This window comes from Giraffa tippelskirchi, chromosome 4 (genome assembly GCF_054371585.1).
Source record: "Giraffa tippelskirchi isolate mGirTip1 chromosome 4, T2T-mGirTip1v1.2.pri, whole genome shotgun sequence".
NCBI lineage: Eukaryota > Metazoa > Chordata > Mammalia > Artiodactyla > Giraffidae > Giraffa > Giraffa tippelskirchi.
The window spans coordinates 209,337,917-209,358,764 of NC_137278.1; the positions used below are offsets into that span (position 1 = coordinate 209,337,917).

Below are 20,848 nucleotides of genomic sequence, written 5' to 3' on the forward strand. Positions count from 1 at the left end.
CCGACTGGCCTAGAGCTGGGCATCCCCCACCCCTGTGAGTGGTGTGTTTGCCCCTGCTGGCCTCCACTGAAGGCCTTAGCGTTTCATGTGCTATGCCCAGCCTTCAGGGGCCCGTGTCTGGAAGGGGTCTACCTACAATACTGCTATTTCAGTGATTTGCCCGCTTTTCCCTTCCCCCAGGAAGACACAGGTAACACCCCGACCCAGCCTCCCACAAGCACCATGTCAGCAGGTTCATACTGCCCAGCACCCCCCACCAGGACGCCTGGCCCACGGGGAGGGTGACAACCGACCTCATGCCAGGCTGGCTCTCCGTGACCCAGCTCCACCCAACACACATGTCCTTCAGGCTCCACAAAATGAGACCCTGCCGTATGTTTACTATCCTGGCTGATGGCTTTCCATCTGCCCGCCCACGAGCCGTCAACCCTCCTTCTCACCTGTTCACCTAACCAGGAACTGTTAACTACTGACTGTGCACACACTAGGGGAATACAAATGACCGGGCCGGGGTGGGGCTCCAGTCTGGTGTTCACAGATCTGCATCGACAGGGTGAGGACCCCAGAGCCCTGGCATCCTGCCCCTTCCCCCTGCCTCCTCAGCCCTGCCCTATGGGCAACGCCAGGCCTCAGGGAGGCCACATGGCCTCCCAGCCAGTGCCCTGGCCTCTGGCTTCCACCTGCTTGAGCCGCATTCCACAGAGAGTCGGAGGCTCTCTGACACCCAGTCTTGATGCCCCCACTGTTTTTCTGCGGGGCTCCCATGGCCTCCACAAAGCTGAGCTCTGTTCCCAGTTTGCGGGCAGGCCCTCCACTCAGGCCTGGGAGTCTCCCCAGCCCAGAAGCTGCCTGGGACAGCATGTGCCAACTCTGCCCGGGACTGACCGGGCCTCTGAGCTCCTCAGACAGGCCTCATCCCATCGCTGCTCAGCAGCTCTGCCCTCTGGTGTCCCCCCTGCAATGCCCCACCCTTCGGCCTCTCTGACTCCATCCACCATCGCCCAGCAGGCTGGGCAGTGCTGAGTGCATCCTGCCCACGGGCAGGGTAACAGCACACACTCTGGTGCCCAGTGGACAGAGCAGAGCAAGGGGTCCCTGCCAGGTAGAGCAGGCTGGCACCCACATGGCTCCTGCACCAGGATGGCCGGCACTGGCCCAGGACCACCAGCCGTGACTGCACCACCTCTCAAACGGGCTGGAATCCTGGCGTGTGCAGAACCCTGCGGCTCCTACCTGTGATGCCCACACTCCTGGGCTCCGAGGGCCTGGAGAGCACGGTGCCCCCAGTGGACTACGCACAGCAGAGATGATTACGACCCCCCAACTCGAAAGGTAAAGCATTTTCTGTAGTTACCCTCGCCTTCCCACATCGCAGCACCTGCCTGCTCTGTGCACAGCCGGGCTCTGGATAAACGAGCTCTGCTGTGCATTTGTGGGGTGGAAACAAGCTCAGCAGGGGTTGGTGAGAGATGCCCAGCTGGATTCTCATTTATTTCATGCCAAGTTGAAAAACATGTCCTTGTGATCCAGAAGCATGTGTGGTTGTTTAGTCGCTCAGTTGTGTCCGACTTTGCGACCCCATGGACGGTACCCCGCCAGGCTCCCCTGTCCATGGGATTCTCCAGGCAAGAACACTGGAGTGGGTTGCCATTTCCTCCTCCAGGGGATCTTCCTGACCCGGGGATCGAACCCACGTCTCCCGTGTCTCCTGCTTCACAGGCAGATTCTTTACCACTGAGCCACCTGGGAAGGCTTTTAAATGCCGTAATGAAGCTATTGTAAACTCACTGAGTGGCGATGAACGGGGAATCAGATGCAGGGGATCAAAAGGTACCAGGCCTACTTGGGGTTCAGTAACGAAGAGGAGAGAGCAGGTGGGGAGCAGGAGCGGTGCGTGGGCCCGACGGCGGAGGCGGCGCTCACCTGTTCTCACAGTACTGCCCGTAGTGGCTGGACCCGCACTCACACACGTAGCCACGCGGGGACTCGGGGCTGTGCACGCAGGCCGCCACGTGCCGGCAGGGGTTCACGTGACACGCGTCCACACACCTCCTCCCGAAGTACCCTGTGGGGACAGGCTGGCGTTACCCCACCCCGGGACCCGCCTCTCACACCGCAGGCCCGCTTTCTGGGGGCGGGGGGAGACCCTCTGCGTGAGGCTGTGTTCGCAATCTGCGGCCGCCCTGAGACCCCCTTTCCGCAGAGGCCCTCGGAATCACGGGAAGCATGGACGCTCAGGGGTCCGACCTGGAAACACGGAGGTGAGGGCCTCCCAGGCTGCCCGGGGGGTGGGAGGCTGGGGGAGCTGACGGGTACCAGCCGAGCATCACCCCGACAGGCAGAGGCGGGCACCCAATGTATTATTCTCAAACGTGTGCCCTTCACTAACGCTCCCTCGTGTCAGTGTGTGCCCGGAGGATACAGCGGGAGTGTCCCTGCCCCTGGGTGAAGAAGGGACAGCGCAGGGGCCCCTCCCTAGCTACGAAACACAGACCCGCAGAGAGGCGATGGGGGAACCAGCGCCCGGCTCGGCGTGCCTCGGTGGGTTAACGCACTGAAGGCGTTGCCCCCCAGGCGGGCGCAGACAGGGCCGGTGGGCGCCCACCTCTGTCGCAGACGCAGGTGTAGCCGTCCCAGGTGTTGCGGCAGCGGCTGTGGGGAGGGCAGGGGCCAGAGGAGCAGGGGTCCTCCACATCACAGCCGTCCTTCACCCTGACCTTGAGGGCGTCGTTCATGTTCAGCGTGGCGATGTTGGTGGCCGTCTCCCCCATTCTCACTCCCTGCGTTTCAGAAAGGGGTGCCTAGAGTCAGTCCCTCAGGGCTGGAGGAACCCCCAAAAGGGAGCCAGAGGTTGAGAGAACCTCAGATTCTCTTGGGTCTCTTGTTGCAAAAGTGAGGCCAGGATGCAGGCACTGCTGCCTCCCTAGGTGTGGGCCCCAGGACGGGGTTCAGGCCACCTGAGGGTCACAGAGGAAGCATGGCTGCTGGAGACAGAGGGCGGGGTGGCTCCTGGGAGAAGCGGGTGGGTGTGCAGAGGGTGTCCAGAGTGGAGGCACCGTGCAAGGCACTGTGGGGCCAGACCACGGAGGTGCAAGGGCGCAGGGGCAGGCACGAAGGACTGCTGCCTGCGGTGGGAGGCCGGGGGCAGGCGGACGTGAGCGGAGCTACTTTATAAATGGCTCCCTCGGGCTGCTGCCAGCGCACCTGGTCTAGGGGATGGCGTGGGGCCCGTCCAGCTGACGATGGGGCTGCTGCAGCAGCCGGGGGAGGCTCTGGACGGGACACGAAGGCAGGGCTGCAGGTGGGTGGTGGGGTGGCGGGGGGGGGGGTGTGAACTCAAGGGGAGGCAGGGAGGAGGAGGGCCGCAAGTGGGAAACAGGATCTGTTTAAGTTGGGTGGACGATTAGACAAGTTAACTCGTTTTCTGTAAACTATCAGGACGATCAGTGACACCAACGGCGGTGCTGGCCACCCCTGAGCCCGCCGTGGACGCCCAGCGCGGGGGTCAGGGAGGGCACGCGCGCGGGGTACCTGCATGCAGCCCCGGAAGCCGCGGCGCACGGACACCTTGTCTTCAGACACGCCCCCCACGACAAGGCTTCTCATCCGCAGCCCGGGAAGCTGGTTCCCGATCTGCACCGTGTCCTGTGCAAAGAGAGGGGCTGGTCCACTGCCTGCAGACACCCGGCTTGGAAGAGCGCACTCAGAGGCTGCAACCCAGCCGCGCTGGGTGCTCCCCAGGCGTCCCTGCCTCAGACAGGGGGCCGCGCAGTCATTTCTGTGGAGAACACAGCTGTGTGTGCGTGAGATGGGCGGGGTGTGGGAACCAGTCAGAGGACACGTGTCCATGTCCCAGCCCGGCCAAGGTGGACAGCTGGGGGGACGTGGGCCACCCTCCCACTTCCATCGTGGGCACCGCCAATGAGCCACTGTGTAAGAAAGCTCGATAAACTAGAAAATGTAAAACTCGTCCATGGTGGCAGGAACCTAAGAAAGTCTCAGCTGGATCCTCAGGCTCAGAACATGGCAGCTGTTCATTCTCAGAACGAGGTGTGGGAAGAGCCTGGACTCCAAAAGCTCTTAGGACTCACAAGGAAGCCCCCCAGTGTGGGGGTCCCCTCGACACACCTCTGGTCCCCTGGCTGCACACTCTGCAGATCCAGCGTTCCCTGAGTCACCTGCCTGGAATGCCGCCTGCCCAGCTGGGACAGGTGGGCCTCTCCAGGGGCCTACAGCCCCCTCCGGCACCTCGGTCACATGGCTCCCTCTACCCAGGTCCATCTCTGTACCCCAGAGGCACAGTACAGAACAGCTGTGGCTCAAGCCAGCTTTGCTACAAGAAACCACTGCTGAAGGCACCGCTGGCGGCCACGGTGGGACACACAGCTGGACCGAGTCCAGTTCTTGGTGCCAGGAGCTGACCATCTAGGAAGGGATGAGGTGCAGGCTCCCGTGACCCCAGAAGAAGGAGGAACATGAGACTGGAACTCAGGGGAGCCCAGAAAGCACTTATCCAAATCCACAAGCACCTGGCACCTGGCGGGGTCCCCCTGTGTCCCCGCAGGCCCAGGGAAAGGGTCTGTTCCAAACAGGGTGCAGATGCCCACTCACCTGGTCCATGCCATAGTCCAAGGTCATGACTGCCAGGTACTTGATGTCTTTGCCCTCCTTGGCACTCTTCAGTTCTATCAACAGGTGATGCCACTCCCCGTCGGTCACGCGGGACCTGGACAGTTGCATGGACACCACATCCGAGGCGCCGTGGGACACCTCGAACTGGACATAGTTGTTCAGGATCTGCAGGACGGGAAGAGCTCCACTAGGGATCGAGGCAATGATGACAACAGACAAACTACACTGCAGTCACTTAAGGAACAAAGCCACACAAACAGACCTACCCTGGGGCGCTGAGTTAAAGATGAACTTAAAAATTAGGCAAAGTCTAATTTGCTGTTGCCTGTCACACGTTCCAGAATCACATGCCTTCTTCTATGGTGAAGTGAACTGAAGTGAAAGTTGCTCAGTCATGCCCGACTCTTTGCAACTCTAATTCTCCAGGCCAGAATACTGGAGTGGGTAGCCATTCCCTTCTCCAGGGGATCTTCCCAACCCAGGGATCGAAACCAGGTATCCTGAATTGCAGGCAGATTCTTTACCAGCTGAGTCATGAGGGGAGCCCAAGAACACTGGAGTGGGTAGCCTGTCCTTTCTCCAGCGGATCTTCTGGACTCAGGAATTGAACCAGGGTCTCCTGCATTGCAGGCGGATTCTTTACCACCTGAGCCACCAGGAAAGCCCTTCTTCTATGGTAAGAGGCGTCAAATGTTGGAAGAGATCAAGTAAGATGAAGACCACTGGACTTAAGTATCAGGAATAATCGCAGATTCAGGTGACTATTGGGCTCTTATTTTTGGATGTAAATGTTTCATTTTACGGAATAAGATTCAGGCCACCATGTTCAAATATATGTATGAAAAGACAGAAATCAGCATGGTAACTGGCCTAAGATGCTCATGTTTTAAGAAAACATAGCTGGGGCAATGCTGAGATCATGGTTCCCTTTCTCCAGTGAAGGACTGGGCAGTTTGGACCAGCCCGTCTCCTGAGCACACCCGGGAAAATGAGACAAAATCTTAGAGTACAGCTGTCCAGGGCATCAGAGTGACGCAAGTCACTGCAAGTGACAGAAGCACAACCAGGCAGAAGATGGGGATCTGAAGAAATGCGCTCAGCGCCTCGCCATCCGGCTGTCAGAGGGCCCCGGGAGGAAGGGCTGAGGTTGAGAGCTGTGCGAAGCTTTCTTGGCTCATGCGGCTGGGAGGAGAGGAAGCGGAACTCTGGGCCTGCCCAGGGTGAGGGCTGCAACCAGAAGCAAACATAGGGGATAATGGCAGCACCATCCTAGTTTCAAACTGTCTCTTGCTTTTCAACATGATGTTCAGCATTCAATCAAAAATAACCAAGTACATGAGGAGAGAGGACAGTGTGCTTGAAACAGACCCACGGAAACCCAGATGAGAGAACCATCAGACGCAGACATGAAAACAGTAACGGGAACCACAGAGCTTTCAAGGAAACTGATTCAGGTGCCAGCAGACTCTTATTTCTGGATGTAATTATTCCTTGTTTCATGAGATAAGACTCAAGCTACCATGTTTAAACACTGTAAGATTGTAAATCAACTACACTTCCAAAAATACATGTTAGAGATCTAAAAAAACAGTGTTGTAACTAACCTAACTTCAAATTAAATACAGAGCATATTAAAAAAAAACTATTAGTGCACTGCTTAATACAAGGAACCTCAAATACAAGGAAACAGAAATGTTGAAAGGAGAAAGATAGAAAAAGATATACCACATAAACACCAACAAAAGCTAGCATAGCTTTATTAACAGGAGACAAAGTAGATTCTAAGGCAAAAATAATTATGAAAAATAAAGTGGATTTTCATCGTGATAATGGAGTCAATATTCCAGAAAGATAGAACAATTCTAAAATTGTATGCTCCTAATAACATAGCCTAACAACATCACGCAGAGCCAGACATTGTGGACAGCGAAGTCAAGTGGGCCTTAGGAAGCCTGGCTGCTAACAAAGCTAGTGGATGTGATGGAATTCCAGTAGAACTATTCAAAACCCTAAAGGATGATGCCAGCAAGGTGTTGCATTCAATTTGTCAGCAAATCTGAAAGACCCTGCAGTGGCCACAGGACTGGAAAAGATCAATCCTCACCCTAGTTCCCAAGAAGGGTAGTACTAAACATCGGATAATTGCACTCATCTCCCATGCTAGTAAGCTCATGCTTAAAATCTTACATGAGGCTTCAGCATTATGTGAACCAAGAACTTCCAGATGTCCAAGCTGGGTTTAGAAAAGGAAGGGGAACCAGAGATCAAATTGCCAACATTCCCTGGACTATAAAGAAAGCTAGGGAATTTCAGAAAAACATCTACCTCTGTTTCATCGACCACACTAAAGCCTTTGACTGTGTGGATCATAACAAACTGGAAAGCTCTTAAAGAGATGGGAATACCAGACCATCGTACCTGTCTCCTGAGAAACAACAGTCAGAACCCTGTATGGAACAACTGATTGATTTAAGATTGAGAAAGAATACAACAGGCTGTCTGCTGTCACTCTGTTTAACCTCTACACTGAGCACATCATGAGAAACGCCAGGCGGGATGAGTAACAAGCCGGAATCACGACAGGTGGGAGAAGCATCAACAACCTCAGATGTGCTGATGACACCGTGCTAATGGCAGAAAGCGAAGAAGAGCTAGAGAGCCTCTGGATGAGGGTGAAGCAGAGGGTGAAAGGGCCAGCTTAAGGCTAAATGTTAGAACCACTGAGATCATGGCATCCGGCCCCATTACTTCATGGCAAACAGAAGGGGAAAAGGCGGAAGTGGTGACAGATTTCGTCCTCTTGTCTCTAAAATCACTGTGAATGTGACTGCAGCCATGAAATCAGAAGACGACTGTTTCTTGGCAGGAAAGTGATGACAACCCTAGACAGGGTGTTGGAAAGCAGAGACGTTACTCTGCTGACAAAGGTCCATACAGTCAAGGCTACGGTCGTCCCAGTGGTCACATACGGTTGTGAGAGCTGGACTGTAAAGAAGGCTGAGCGCCAAACAATGATGCCTTCGAACTGTGGTGCTGGAGATGACTCTTGAAAATCCCTTGGATAGCAAGGAGATCAAACCAGTCAATCTTGAGGGAAATCAACCCTGAGTACTGGTTGGAAGGACTGATGCTGAAGCTGAAACTCCAGTACCTTGGCCATCTGATGCAAACAGCGGACTCACTGGAAAAGTCCCTGATGCTGGGAAAGACTGAGGGCAGAAGGAGAAGAAGGAGTCAGAGGAGGAGATGGCAGGATGGCATCACCGAGGCAATGGAAGTGAACTTGGGCAAACTTCAGGAGATAGTGAGGGACAGGGAGCCGGGCGGGCTGCAGTTCATGTCACAAAGAGTCGGATACAACTGGGCAACTGAACAACGACAACCACAACAACAACACAGCCTCCAAAGCTACCAAGCAAAAACGGCCAGATCTAGAGGGAGTAAGAGATAAGCCACAACCAAGGCTGGAGATCCTTAACTCACCTCTCTCAGTAACTGAGTAAACAAACTCCCTAAATCAATAAGGACAGAAAAAATCTGAATGCTCCATGAACACACGTCGCCTACTTGACATACACAGAACATTCAGAACACAACTGCAATATACATATCTTTTTTTCAAGTATAGGTAGAACATTCACAAAAATGACCAAAGCGGGGCTCAAAAGCAAGTCTCAACACATCTCAAAGGTCTGAAATCACCCAGCGAACGTCCTCTGTCCTGCAGTTACGCTGAAACCACAACAAAATGGTTGAAAACACTACCTGTTTGCCAACTGAGAGATACGCTTATCAACACCCGATGGGCCAAAGAGGAAATCTTGACGGAAAACAGAAAATGTATTTAGCTGATTATAAAGACAACGCAACTGATAATGCACTTCGCTTTTCAGTCTTAACTGAGAGTCAATGGAAGAAGACAATTCCCCACCTTTTTATATTTCGCTTCCTTATGTTTCGCAGAAGCCCCATCAGCTCACTAACTTGCCCTGCCATTCTCTCTCGCTGTCCTCACTAACAAAACCCCGAAGCCAGCAGCTCCACAATGAAATGACGTCTGTCCAGAAACAAAAGCAGTGCCTGCATGCAGAATGATCCCCGGGCGTTGGCAGCAGCTGCTGGCCACCTCAGATCTGTCACCGGATTTAGGAGAGCGTTTAGCAGCAGCCAGGTGATCCCCACTTGACAATGAAGGTGGATTCAGGGTGCCTGAGAGCAATCAGCCGAATTGTTCACGCTGCAGGACGACTCTGTACCTTGTCTGGGCCACTGCGGAGGCCGCCCCCAGAGCCCACGGGCGGCGGGAGGCCTGCATCCCACAAACGTCGTGTGGAAACAGCCCAGAACACGTCTGTAATCCCCAGCTGACCAGCCTTTGGGAGGGGCCCTGGGGCGGCCTTCTGGGTGGCCACCGGGGTCTGGAAGATCCCCCCACCGCCGCCCCGGGGTCACCACCTTTGCCACCCAGCCTTCCGCAGGGAGGCGCTGGCTGCGGTCCCTGGCAGAAACCCTTCATGTTTGAATTAGCTACCCATACCTTAACCACTCAGACAATACGGGCGTTTGGGGCTTTGGCTGCTGTTCCACTGAAAGCGCATTTTTTTCCGACGGCAACCCCACTGCCAGTGTCGACCTGCGAGCGCCCACTCATCACCTGAATCAGCCAATTTAATTTGTTCTAGCAGCTAAACCACCAGAGGGAAACCCCATCCCCAGGCAGAACAGTGCCTGCCATGTTCTGGCCCAGCGCTGGCTTCTGGGGCCGCCTGGTAAACCGATACAATTCCTGGTTAATAAGGGGAAAACAATAGTGTCTGTAATTACCCAAGAGGTACACACTGCACCTTCAGTGCAGCCTGAACAGGCCTGCGCTGGAGACACACCTGAGTGGCGACCCCGGGAAGGGACAGGGAGGGGCGAGCGGCAGGCGGGAAGAGAGAAGGGGGCTCCCCCGGGCTCTGAGCCCCCAGCCCCCGCCCAGGCAGCGTTGTCAGGCTGACTGACCTGCTGCTGGGCGCTGGGTGGTCACGTTCTCCTGGTCCTTCCCGGAGGACCACCAGTGGTGTGGGCAGAGAGAAGTGCCCAGGCGCCCCTCGAGGGCAGTGGGAAGGCCCGGCTTCAGGGCAGATGGCCCGAGCCTCTGGTTGCCTCATGCGGGTGCACATCTGTCCTGCAGGTGCCCGGGGTGGGACGGGGCTCTCACTCACCTGGAGATGGAGCCGGGAGGACACGCCCGCCATGGCCTCCATCAGCACGCCGTCCTCCTTCCTGGTCCGGAACATGAGCCCCAGGTACCAGGGCACGGAGATGGTGATGTCCAGGTCGCTCCAGGACACGACGCTCTCCCCGCTGAAGCGCTGGGGGTGGGGCATGGCTGTGGACACAGGCACGGGCCCCCGCATCAGACGGGCCCCTGAGAGTCTGTTTCAGCGGCAGAGGGCAGACAGGGCCCCAAGGAGGGGGAAGAGAGAAACCCTGAGCCTTTCTTATTTTAATGCAGAACCTGATCTCAGACTTGCATGTTAGAGCACTCACCCTCAGAGTCCAGGAGCCCTGGGCCCTGCAGAAACCTCCTCTCAACCCCAGAAAACAGGCCACCCTCCTGGGGAGCGAGGCTCAGGCCTGGGGGTTCTCAAGCAGGCCCGTGGGTGGGGAGGGGCTCGCAGGCAGAGCGGGACAGCCCAAGACCCCTGGGCTCCGTGGGGGTCCGGACACCTAGTCTATCTGCCCCCCTGACCCCTCCCCGACACACACCTGCTGGGTGGGGAACCCAGGGCACGGACAGGGGCCGTAGAGGGCACGGTCTCCTGGCGGGACCGTGTGAGCCTGCAGTGGACCCTGCACACGTGTGTTCCCGCACACACACCTCAACCTTCAGCCTGGACCCCCCCGCCCCCGCCATCAGCTGGAGTCTGGGGTGGATTTCCAACCCCAACACACAGGACCACTGTTTCTCTCCTCCTGCTGATGGGCACAGAGGTGGGAAGGCTGCCGGCCAGCTGAGGGTTCCCAGACGGTTTGGGGGAGACCAGCAGTCTCCTCCAAACTGTGACACTTAGGAAAACTGTGGGCGCCAGACAGGCCGGTGGGCAGGGTGATGCTGAGCCAACCCAGCTTCAGCACTCTGCCTCCAAACTCCTGCGTACCACAGGCTTCAGGGTCCCTCCCAGAATCTCACCCCAGGTGCCCAGGTGGGCCCGCGGCCATCCCCACGAGGTGCTGAACAGCACGGGGCACGCCAGGCGGGGGCCGCCTTTGGGGACGACGGAGCCCCGCGAGCACCGGCATCTGTCTCCTGCTCTCAGGAACCCAGACCCTGGAGGCTGTTTGCTCTGGCACGGTCGTAGCCAGGCTCTCAGCCTCCATCACAGGAACTCTGAGTGCACGGGTGGCCTGATGGCGCTGCGTCCCCCAGGGGCCTCTGCCCCTCCCCGGGACCCAAGTTTCCTGCAGGCAGCGATCAGCCGGGGCTGGACCTAACCTGGCTACGCCCACCTGCTACACGGAAAACAGACCTTCGGGGCCTTGAAAGGTGTCCGGGCCCTGACCAGTGACTGTCCCGGACAAGGACTGCAGTCGTAACACAACGCCTCGGCTCCCACGTCACGCGTCTCAGCTCCGTTGCTGCGGCCCTGGGCAGGGTGGTCTGCCCGGCACAGGTGGGCTGCCCGCTAGCTCCCTCTCGCCCGCACTGTGACCTTGGCTCCCCTTGAGAACACCCTATCACGGGTCCCGCCTACTTCTGCTCATCGCCTCCTTAGAGAATCTCAGGAAAGCTGCGGTCCCCACTCCCGCAAACAGCCACAGGAGAACCCCGAGCCCATCCCTCGGGACGTGCAGGCTAGGGTGAGGGGCGTCTGACTTCTGTGGAGAGGCTGTGGGTTGGGGGCCAGCGGGCAGCCGCAGGCAGGACTTCCCCAGGCCATCAACTCGCTAATGGGCTCTGAGCCTCTCCAAACCTGGCATCCATGGGGGTGCAAAGAGTCGCACGTGATTGAGCGACTGAACTACAACAATATCCCTGAGGCAGGTCAGGCAGAGCCCAAGCTGATCTGGCCCCAACCCCCCTAGGTTAACTTGAGGGGCGTCAGTGATTTTTAAATCATGACTCTTATTTAACACCATGTTGCTTCAAAATAAACGAATTGTTTAAAACCTGCCAGTTTCTACAACAGCAGGGCTGGGGTCGGGGCAGAGGCCCAGGCTTTGATGCCCACGGTGCGCGCGGTCCGGCGGGGGGCAGCCAGCTGGCAGAGCGCTGGGATGGTGAGAAGGGCCTGGGGGCACGGGGCCTGGGGAGCTGCCCCTGCAGGCCTCAGGGTGCCCGTGAGGAGACACACAGCCCGCAGGAGGCTCAGTACCAGGCCCCCCACCCGCTTCTCTGGCCCTTGTGGACTCCCCATGTCACGCTGGTCTGGCTCACACCAAGGGCTGAGTCCTGCAGACCTGTCCTGGGTGCCCAGACTCTGCTCCACCATCTCGCACCACGGTGCCCCCAGCCCAGGCCCTGGGCCTGTCCTCTCCGACTCCCCACCAGGACCCAGTCCCGGGGACACACGCGGGGACACACGTGCCATGTGCCACGGGAGGCCGGGGCCCCGGGCACCCACCGTGCCAGCCCTCACCTTGCTCGCAGTTCTTGCCACCGAAGCGGAGCGGGCACTCACAGAGGTACGTGTTCCAGCTGCTGACGCAGGTGCCCCCGTTCTGACACCAGGTCCCGTCGCAGAAGTTCCGCTGAGCAGTGCAGCCTGGAGGCGGAGTGCAAGGCATGGGCTCAGAGCAGGAGACGAGCAGAGATCCACGAGGGGGAGGGGGTGGGGAGACGGAGCAGAGATCCACGAGGGGGGTGGGGGGGAGACGGAGCAGAGATCCACGAGGGGGGTGGGGGGGAGACGGAGCAGAGATCCACGAGGGGGGTGGGGGGGAGACGGAGCAGAGATCCACGAGGGGAAGGGGGTGGGGAGACGGAGCAGAGATCCACGAGGGGGGTGGGGGGGAGACGGAGCAGGGACCCACGAGGGGGAGGGGTTGGGGAGACGGAGCAGAGATCCACGAGGGGGAGGGGGTGGGGAGACGGAGCAGAGATCCACGAGGGGGAGGGGGTGGGGGGCCTACTCATGTCCCCAGCACCGACCCACGCGGCAGGGAGACGCGCCCGTGCACACACACGCGGCAGGGAGACACGCCCGTGCACACAGCCGGATGGGCGGGGGGCAGACCTGGGCCCCTCCGGGCCGTCGGGACCTAAGACCCGAGATGGCATGGACACCCACATCTGGAGACCCGGGGCCGCGGGCCCAGCCCGCCAGCTGGCCGGGACATCTGGGGACCTGGGACGGTGCATCCGGGTTGGCGGCAGGCCCGCCACAGCCACCCCAGGCTGTGGGACCCCAGACCGAGGACGGCTGGGCCCGCGGGCTCGGTCCCCTGGGTGGTGGAGGCGGCCCTCCCCGCCTGGCTGCCTCGGCCCCACGACGCCCCCGCCGCACCTGCCCTGGTGCCGTTGTTGGCGATGAAGCCGGCCATGTCCACGTGCCTGCCGTCGATGGACAGGTTCCGCATGCAGCCCACGAACTGCCGGTTCCGCACCGGGAAGTCTTCGGGCAGGTTGGGGACGCCCCCCAGGAGCAGGGGCCCGGTCAGGTCCAGGGACCTGCGGAGGCAACGTCAACCTCTGAAACGGCGCAGAGGCAAGGGGGGCCCTGCCGTGGGCCTCAGCCCAGTCACTGTGGCCTCAGGCTTGGGATCGCTTCTTGGGATCGCTTGGCACCCTGAGCAGCAGTAAATCCAACAGGTGGGGAGTCCAAGGAGGCAAGCGGTCAAGAGGCCCAAACACACGCAGCAGATCCTGCTTCCGGGGCCACCCCTGGCTCTCAGCCTCTCTGAGCCTCAGTTTCCCTCCTCACGTCAGATCCTGACAAACCGGAGGTTTCGGGTGACCGCCGAGTTCTGCCCGCTGGCCTGGCCAGTCCTCACCAAAACAGGACATGAAGAGCCGAACAGTGGTGCCACCTGCCTCTGGGTCCTAATGACCTTGAGGGGAGGTCACGGCAAACTCGAACCCTGGCTCTGCAGGCACACACCTGTCCCATCACTGAGCTGGGGGCTCCCCACCTGTGCCACAGCTGGGGGCAGGGAGTCGAGGGAACAGGCGTGTTTCACACCGGATGCCCCAGACCAGGCTCAACCAACTGTGGGGTTCAAAGAGCTTAGTGAATACCCCACCCAAGCAATCCCAGTTGAGTCCAGCATGGACGCTTCTTGCCCTGAGACTGGAAATGTCCCCGTCAGCACGTCTCTGCCCGGGGTTAGGATGGGCCCCGGGGACCCCGGCATCCACGTGGTGACACACTTGGATGTAACAGAGGGCTCAGTGACCCAGCCCTGAATCGCGGGGACCAGCGCTTTCTGGAACAAAGCCTGGGATCTCGTGGAGACAGGGCTGGCAACAGCTCCCGGGCTCAGCACGCCGGCCGTCACAACCCCGGGCATGGCCGGCCACCGCTTTGGCAGGTGAGTGTAAGGGGACTTGCTCTGGGAGGCTTTGACATATCGAGGGATGAGGGAGGAAATGCGACTTCACCCCAGATGGGGACGGCCAGGACTGCAGGCCCAGAGTGTGCTGCGCGGCCCGTCCTGGGCCAGCCCTCTGGCGCGGTGGGCGTGGATGGGGCTCCAGGCCCCCTGGGAACACTCACTTCTTGGAGCCGCTCTGAGTGCCCTGGGCAGCACAGCTGTAGTTCCCGACGAAGCTGCCGAAGCGCACGGCCACGGCCGTGTCACAGTCGTCCACGGTCACCACGGCCACCTTCTCTCCGGACGGCCCATGGGGCAGGCCCAGGCGGCCGATGTTGGGCTGCAGGACGGGAAAGCCGTCAGTGTGCCCTCCCGCCAGCGCCCCTAGCCGGTTCCCCAGCCCCAGCACACACGCCCCCCACCACCAGCCTGGTCTTAAATTAATCCCCAAACTAGCTGAATTGGGTGAACGGGGAGCCCCCCAAACTTATGTCCCTCCCAGAACCCCAGAATGTGGCCTTGTTTGGAAACTGGCGTCTGGCAGACGTAAGTGGTTAGGCTGAGGGCACGCTGCGGCAGGACGGACCCTTATCCAGGTGACCGGGGTCCTTACAAGGCAGACACACACAGAGTCACCCAGGGAGACGTCGTGTGACGATGGAGGCAGAGGCGGGTGACGCTGCCACAGCCAAGGGCACCAGCACCCCGGACCCTGACGGAGACAAAAAGGACCATGCCCTGCAGCCCTCAGGGAGGCCCTACACACAGCTGATTCCAGACGCCCGTCTCCAGAACTGGGGGAGAAGACCTGTCTGCTGTCAGCCCCCCAGTTCCTGCGTTTCATTCCCTCAGCCAACAGCAAAGCCCCGGGACCCCTCCTTCTGAATATCCGTGTGAGTCCAAGCTTTGGCCAGACTGTGTCCACGCACCTCCTGACCTGGTTCCTGGGGTGCAGGCTGCACAGTCAGTGCCGCCCCCCCCAGCGGGGTACCCCCATCTGGGCCAGGAAGATGGCAACTCCAGGTGCTCACAGTCACGCCTCAAGGGCTCATGCCCTTCCTGGCCCGGGGACAACCCTCCAGCCCCTTTTGCTGGCCCGAGGTCAGCCACCTTCTCTGCCGCAGACCAGGAGTCACTGTCCTCCCAGCTCCCCACCTTCCCTGGCGTCCCTGTGGTTCTCACACATTCGGTCTCCCTGCCCAGGGCTGGTCAGCAGAATCCCCTGGGACCGTGACGCAGGGGGCAGCCTGCCCACTTCTGGAAGAAGCGAGTTCCCCAATCAGGGAGGCTAGGGTTCTCACCCAAGGACTGACTCCCTCTCCCTGGGCAGCCCGCTCATCCCGGGCATTCCTCCCCAGTCCCCCGGCCGGCTGGCCCTTGAGGACATACCGCACACCCACCCAGACGGCCGTCAGACTCCTTCTAGCGGGAGACACAGCGCCTGTTCACACCAGCCACGTCATATAGGACGGGGCACTGTTCTGGAAATGCACAGGGCAGGCTCAGGCCGGGCCAGGCGCCTGAGCCCCCCTCCCCATCTGCACAACCTGGACAAGCCCTGCCTCCTGTGAGGGGGCGTGTGGGCTAACCCAGAGAGCCAGCATGCTTCACCATCCCCAAGCGACATGCGGGGGCTCCTTCCCCCCCCACAGAGAACATTTGCTCCCAGTCCCAGCAGGACCTTCCAGCAACCCCAAGAGCAAGGGCTCAGGGCCTCCACGTGATAGCTCTGGGGTCCGGTCGAGTTTATAATGATGCAATTCGATGCTTCATTATAATAATATTGGAAATGGGGAGTTGTAAAAACAGAGAATTTAAATCATCCTCGATGTCTTTTAACGGGGAAATAACTACACAGTTCACTCCAAACCTTCGGTTTTCTTCTTTCCAAACCTTCAGTTTTTTAATAGGAACAAAAAAAGGATCCATTTGATTGAGGATGCTGGGCTGAAAGGCAGGACATGGAGCTTTTGGTAATAGGAGCTCTGCCAGGCAGCCAAGTTGTGTGACTCCAGGAGGCCTCATTCACCCTGGCACTACCCTCTGGAGTTGTGCAGTGCACAGTCTACATCACTGTACATGGCAACCCCAGCCAAACCTTCTGCTTCCTCCTTGGCCAACCATCTGACCTGGACAAGGCCATCACTACACCTCAGTTTCTCTGTCTACAGGACGAAGATTTAATGTTAGAATACCCATCCTCTCTGTGCTACAGGGACTTCCAGGGGAAGATTCACCCTGTCCCTTGATGTCTCAGCTCACGGATAATCCTTTCCATTTTCTTTTGCGTCAGTTGATGAGATCACAAGGTCGGCTAAGCTATACCCTTAAAGATTTCACCTTTGGATAAGCAACAGTTAGATAAGTATAAAAAATAACCTGTTTTCTCACTCTGTAATAGCAGTCCCCTTTAGAGAACACGTCCAAGTGCCTATTACGATATGGTTAAGTATTAGGTGCGATCCCGGGGAAAGAACCATCCTCCAGCTGTGCAAGCCCCGTATTATCTTTACAACTTGCAATTTACATTTTTGGGGATGGGTGTGAGCCTTCCAGAGGAAGGACATAAACAGCATTTATACTTGGGAGGCGCTAATGAAATGAAGTTGCTGTTTACATAACTGCGGTTGTTGTAAACTGCTGCTGAGAATCAACAGCTCAGAGCCATGGGTTTCAAACGGAAACAGTGAGGAAACGGAAAGACAGAAAAAAACAAAAAATCAGCATTTGTATTTACAGCAGCACTTACAGACGTGAGACAGATTTCACTGGTAAGACAGATTTCAGAGTCTGGCGTTACTTCATTAAAGCAGCAGGCGGGGGGGGGGGGAGGTGGATCACAGATCAGCATCTGCTTCTTGATTCCTGCTCCCAGATCCACCAGCCATTGAGCCAAAAGAGACGGCCCTTGGACCACAGAACCAAGCATCCTCAGATTAAGAACTGTGAGAACCAGCAGGAGAGATGCACAGAGAGGTTTTGGGGAGGAGCCACGACATCCCAGGGCCAGCATCCGACTCTGCAGCGTGGCGTGCTACTCCTGAACCAGGAGAACGCCGGGCCGGCCAGCCTCACATCCATGCCAACTGTCCACGTATGGTCAGGATCACCAGGAGAACAAGAAGGGAGCTGGGGGAAAGCTGTGGGTAACAGGAACCAAAGTTGCACTGACTCAGAACACATGGACGAGGGTCCTCAAAGAATTCAGCACAGCTGCCACATGACCTGGGGCTGACACGGTGGCTCAGTGCTAAAAAGCCCGCCTGTACTGCAAGAGATGCAGGAGATGCGGATTTGATCCCTGGGTGGGGAAGATCCCATGGAGGAGGGCATGGCAACCCACTCCAGCATTCTTGCCTAGAGAATCCCATGAAGAGCCTGGCAGGCCACAGTCTGTGGGTTTGCAAAGAGTCAGACATGACTGAGTGCTGAGCGTTGAGCCCCACATGACCCAGGAAACCACTGCTAGGGACAGACCCCAGAGAACTGAACACAGGGACTCACACAAAAACTTGTTCACAGAAGGTCTCAGTAGCACTAGTCACAGCAGCTAAAAGGCAAAACAACCCCAAAGTCCATCAACAAGTGAACGGATAAACAGACTGTGGTATATCCATTCAGTGGACTATTATTCAGCCATCAAAAAGGAACGAGATACTGTTATATGCGACAATGTGGGTGAACCTCCAAGACATTAGGCCAAGTGAGAGAGAAGCCTGTCACAGAAGCCTTCTGTGCCATGCAACACACATCACACGTTGTGTGATCCAATTTACATGATGTGTCCAGGATAGACAGATACACAGAAAGTAGAGGAGTGATTTCAGGGGGCTGGTGTGGTGGTGGGATTGGGAGGGGCTGGTAATGAGTACAGAGTTTCCTTTCAGGGTGATGGAAACATCTCAGATCTAGATATAGGTGGTGGCTGCACAATATCATGCATGTACTAAATGCCACTTTAAATGGTTAATTTTATGTAAATTTCACCCAATTAGGAAAAAAAAATTGGATGGACACCCACCATTCACCTTCCCCATTTTTTCTATCTGTCAAATAAGGGTAAACTGCATCCCAAAGCCTTCCTAGCGAGACTCACAAGCAATTACAGGCAGCAAGAGCAGTGAAGGCTTGGGAAGTGTGTGTGCTGACACAGCCAGCCTGACTTGGGGCTCGGGAGGAACAAAGACCCCAGAAAAGGTGTCTGATCTGGGCTCAGCTCATCCGTCTTGGTCGTGGAAAGACAAAGCACGGCTGGGTGGCTGGCAGGTGGGAGAGGAATCAGGACAATCAAGAGGCAGAGACGGCGCCTGGCTCAGGTGGACCCGCGCGTTGGCAGCAGGGACTGCGACGTGAGCGGTTCACCTGAGCATCCAGGGCGAGATCTGGGGCTGGGGATGAGAAGGCAGGTGAGGCTCTGCGGGCACAGTGGGGAGGAACGAGAACAGACAGCAAGGCGAAAGAAGCTGCCCCTTCATCTCTAAGATGGATTTTTAAAGTTTGTGCAGGAGAAAAAGACGGCCAGGAATAAAGGGGCCACGTGGCAGGACACGAGTCATCTTACTTCTCAAGTGAGAGGGGCTCCGGGCACAGGACAGGTAAAGGCCCAGGTCCCTGACCTTCCCTCCTGGGGCTTGGCCATCCCTGCCCCTTCTCACCCCCAGCCCTGCCCCACAGCGGCCTGGCGTGGACACCCAGGAGCCGAGGGAAGCCAGCATAAGATCCGAGTACTGGAGGCACAAGCCAGCCGGCAGGGCCCGCAGGAGGGCCCTGAGCAGAACCCACCACGGGCAGGTGGGATCGGGCAGTGAGGACAGACCCACCGTGCCCACCCGAGAAGCGTTCTGAAGGACGCTGTGTGTGTCGGGGGGGACCAAACGAACCAGCTTCGCAAATGTGTGTGGATCCGGGCTCCTGGCCCCTGGCGAACCCGCCCGAAGTCATCACTTGGGGTCTGCCCAATAAAAATTCCCTTCAGCTATTTCTTCTCCCTGGGCAGCAGCTCCCCCCCCCCAGCCAGGGCTTTTCCATTCAGGGGTCCTGGAGCAGCCCGTGGGGATTGTTTGTGACACAATAGGGCTCGGTCCCTACGAAGTGCTCATATTTCTACAGCCTTTTAACCTGCTGCAGACAATTCCTCATCGGGGAGGCGGACGGGGGTTCAATTTCAAATGCTGGATGCAAGGGAAGGAGGTATGTGGGGGTCCTCGAAACCAGATACCAGGAGGGGCAAGTCTTGGGAACAAAACAGATTCATGCTCTGTGTCAGAAATGATTAACCGACGTCCATATCAAAGAATTCACAGACCGCTGGGCCTGAGGAATGTCACAAAGAGTCAAAACGCAGCCTGGAACGTGTACGTGTGAGGCTCAGACCCGACGACCGGGCCAGCTGAACGAAGCCCACCGGACGATGGCCACACCGAGAAACGTGGCCGAAACCCTCCCGGTCCAGGCACAAAAGTGAGGCATGCCCCCCTCCAAAACAGGCATGGTGTTTTTCTCTGATGCTAATGGGTGGACGAGAGGAGAAAACATCCAGGCACATACACTTCCAGGATCCAAACCAAATGCCCAAGGAGCCTCCCAACAGGACTTTGCTGGACTTTGCTGGAACTCCAACGGCAGATCAAGGTGCTGTGTCCCCGGGGGCCCAGGTTGGGTCTGGGAGGGGCGCCCCCCACACAAGCAGTCACTGGGTGTTCTGGTAGTGACTCTGACGCTCAGCTTCCCCGCCTGTAACGCACAGGTGGGAATACCCTCCTGCCCCCAAGGCAGGCTGCAGCCCCTCCCAGACCCTGACCAGGCCTCCACACAGGTGCTCTGGGCTCTGTGATGGAGGGCTAGGTCCACGTCTCTTATGGGAAGGGATTCGCCCCAACGCCACCTGGGCAGGAGCAGAGAAGGAAGGTGGGGTGCAAGTTAGTGGATGCAAACTACTAAATATAGAGTAGATGTACAACATCCATGTACACCACAGGGAACTATGTTCAATGTTCTGGGGTAAAACCGCAGTGGAAAAGAATATCTATGAATCCCTTTTCTGTACAGCAGAAATTAAACCCAACACTGTAAATCAACTATACTTCAACAAAATGTAGAAAAAAGAAGTCATTCCACCTTCTTCAACGGAGAAGGAAATGGCAGCCCACTCCAGTATTCTTGCCTGGGAAATCCCATTGTCAGAGGAGCCTGATGGGCTACAGTCTGTGGGGTTGCAAGAGTTGGACATGACTTAGTGACTAAACAACAACAACCTTCTTCATTGAAATTGCCAGGAGGAGCTCAGAGTTCCGCCAGATTAAGCAGTAAATGACAGAGGATGAGATGGTTGGATGCCATCACTGACTCAATGGACGTGAGTTTGGGTAAACTCCGGGGGTTAGTGATGGACAGGGAGGCCTGGCGTGCTGTGGTTCATGAACTGAACTGAAGCAGTAAACATATTTACTTTTTGAATTTAACATTAAGACCTAAGCCCAGGCCTTCTTGACCCTTTTCCTTTGAGACATGGGACACCGACACTCTAGGATGGACACAGCGTCCCCCAGGGCGTGGGCAGCAAACTGCTGCATGGAAGCCTGAGGGGGCCACCAGGCAGGGCGCACAGCTGGCTGAAAGGGGCACCTGCTCCTGACTGCTTCACCTGCCGGGGACCTGGGGCAGGGGACACACTGCCCAGCTGGGCAGCATCTCCTGG

The 20,848-nt window shown here is 57.5% G+C and overlaps 1 protein-coding gene across 1 annotated transcript in view; it reads right to left on the reverse strand.

Moving 5' to 3' along the window:
• CELSR1 (cadherin EGF LAG seven-pass G-type receptor 1) overlaps nt 1-20,848 on the reverse strand; it is a 151,716-nt gene that overhangs the window by 34,932 nt on the left and 95,936 nt on the right. The window contains exons 6-13 of the mRNA XM_081594991.1: nt 14,334-14,491; nt 13,125-13,288; nt 12,258-12,383; nt 9,840-10,006; nt 4,612-4,797; nt 3,532-3,645; nt 2,606-2,780; nt 1,924-2,065 (exon numbers count right to left, since the gene is read on the reverse strand). Of these exons, the coding sequence (XP_081451117.1) occupies nt 1,924-2,065; nt 2,606-2,780; nt 3,532-3,645; nt 4,612-4,797; nt 9,840-10,006; nt 12,258-12,383; nt 13,125-13,288; nt 14,334-14,491 (1,232 nt within the window). The remainder of the gene's footprint in view (nt 1-1,923; nt 2,066-2,605; nt 2,781-3,531; nt 3,646-4,611; nt 4,798-9,839; nt 10,007-12,257; nt 12,384-13,124; nt 13,289-14,333; nt 14,492-20,848) is intronic.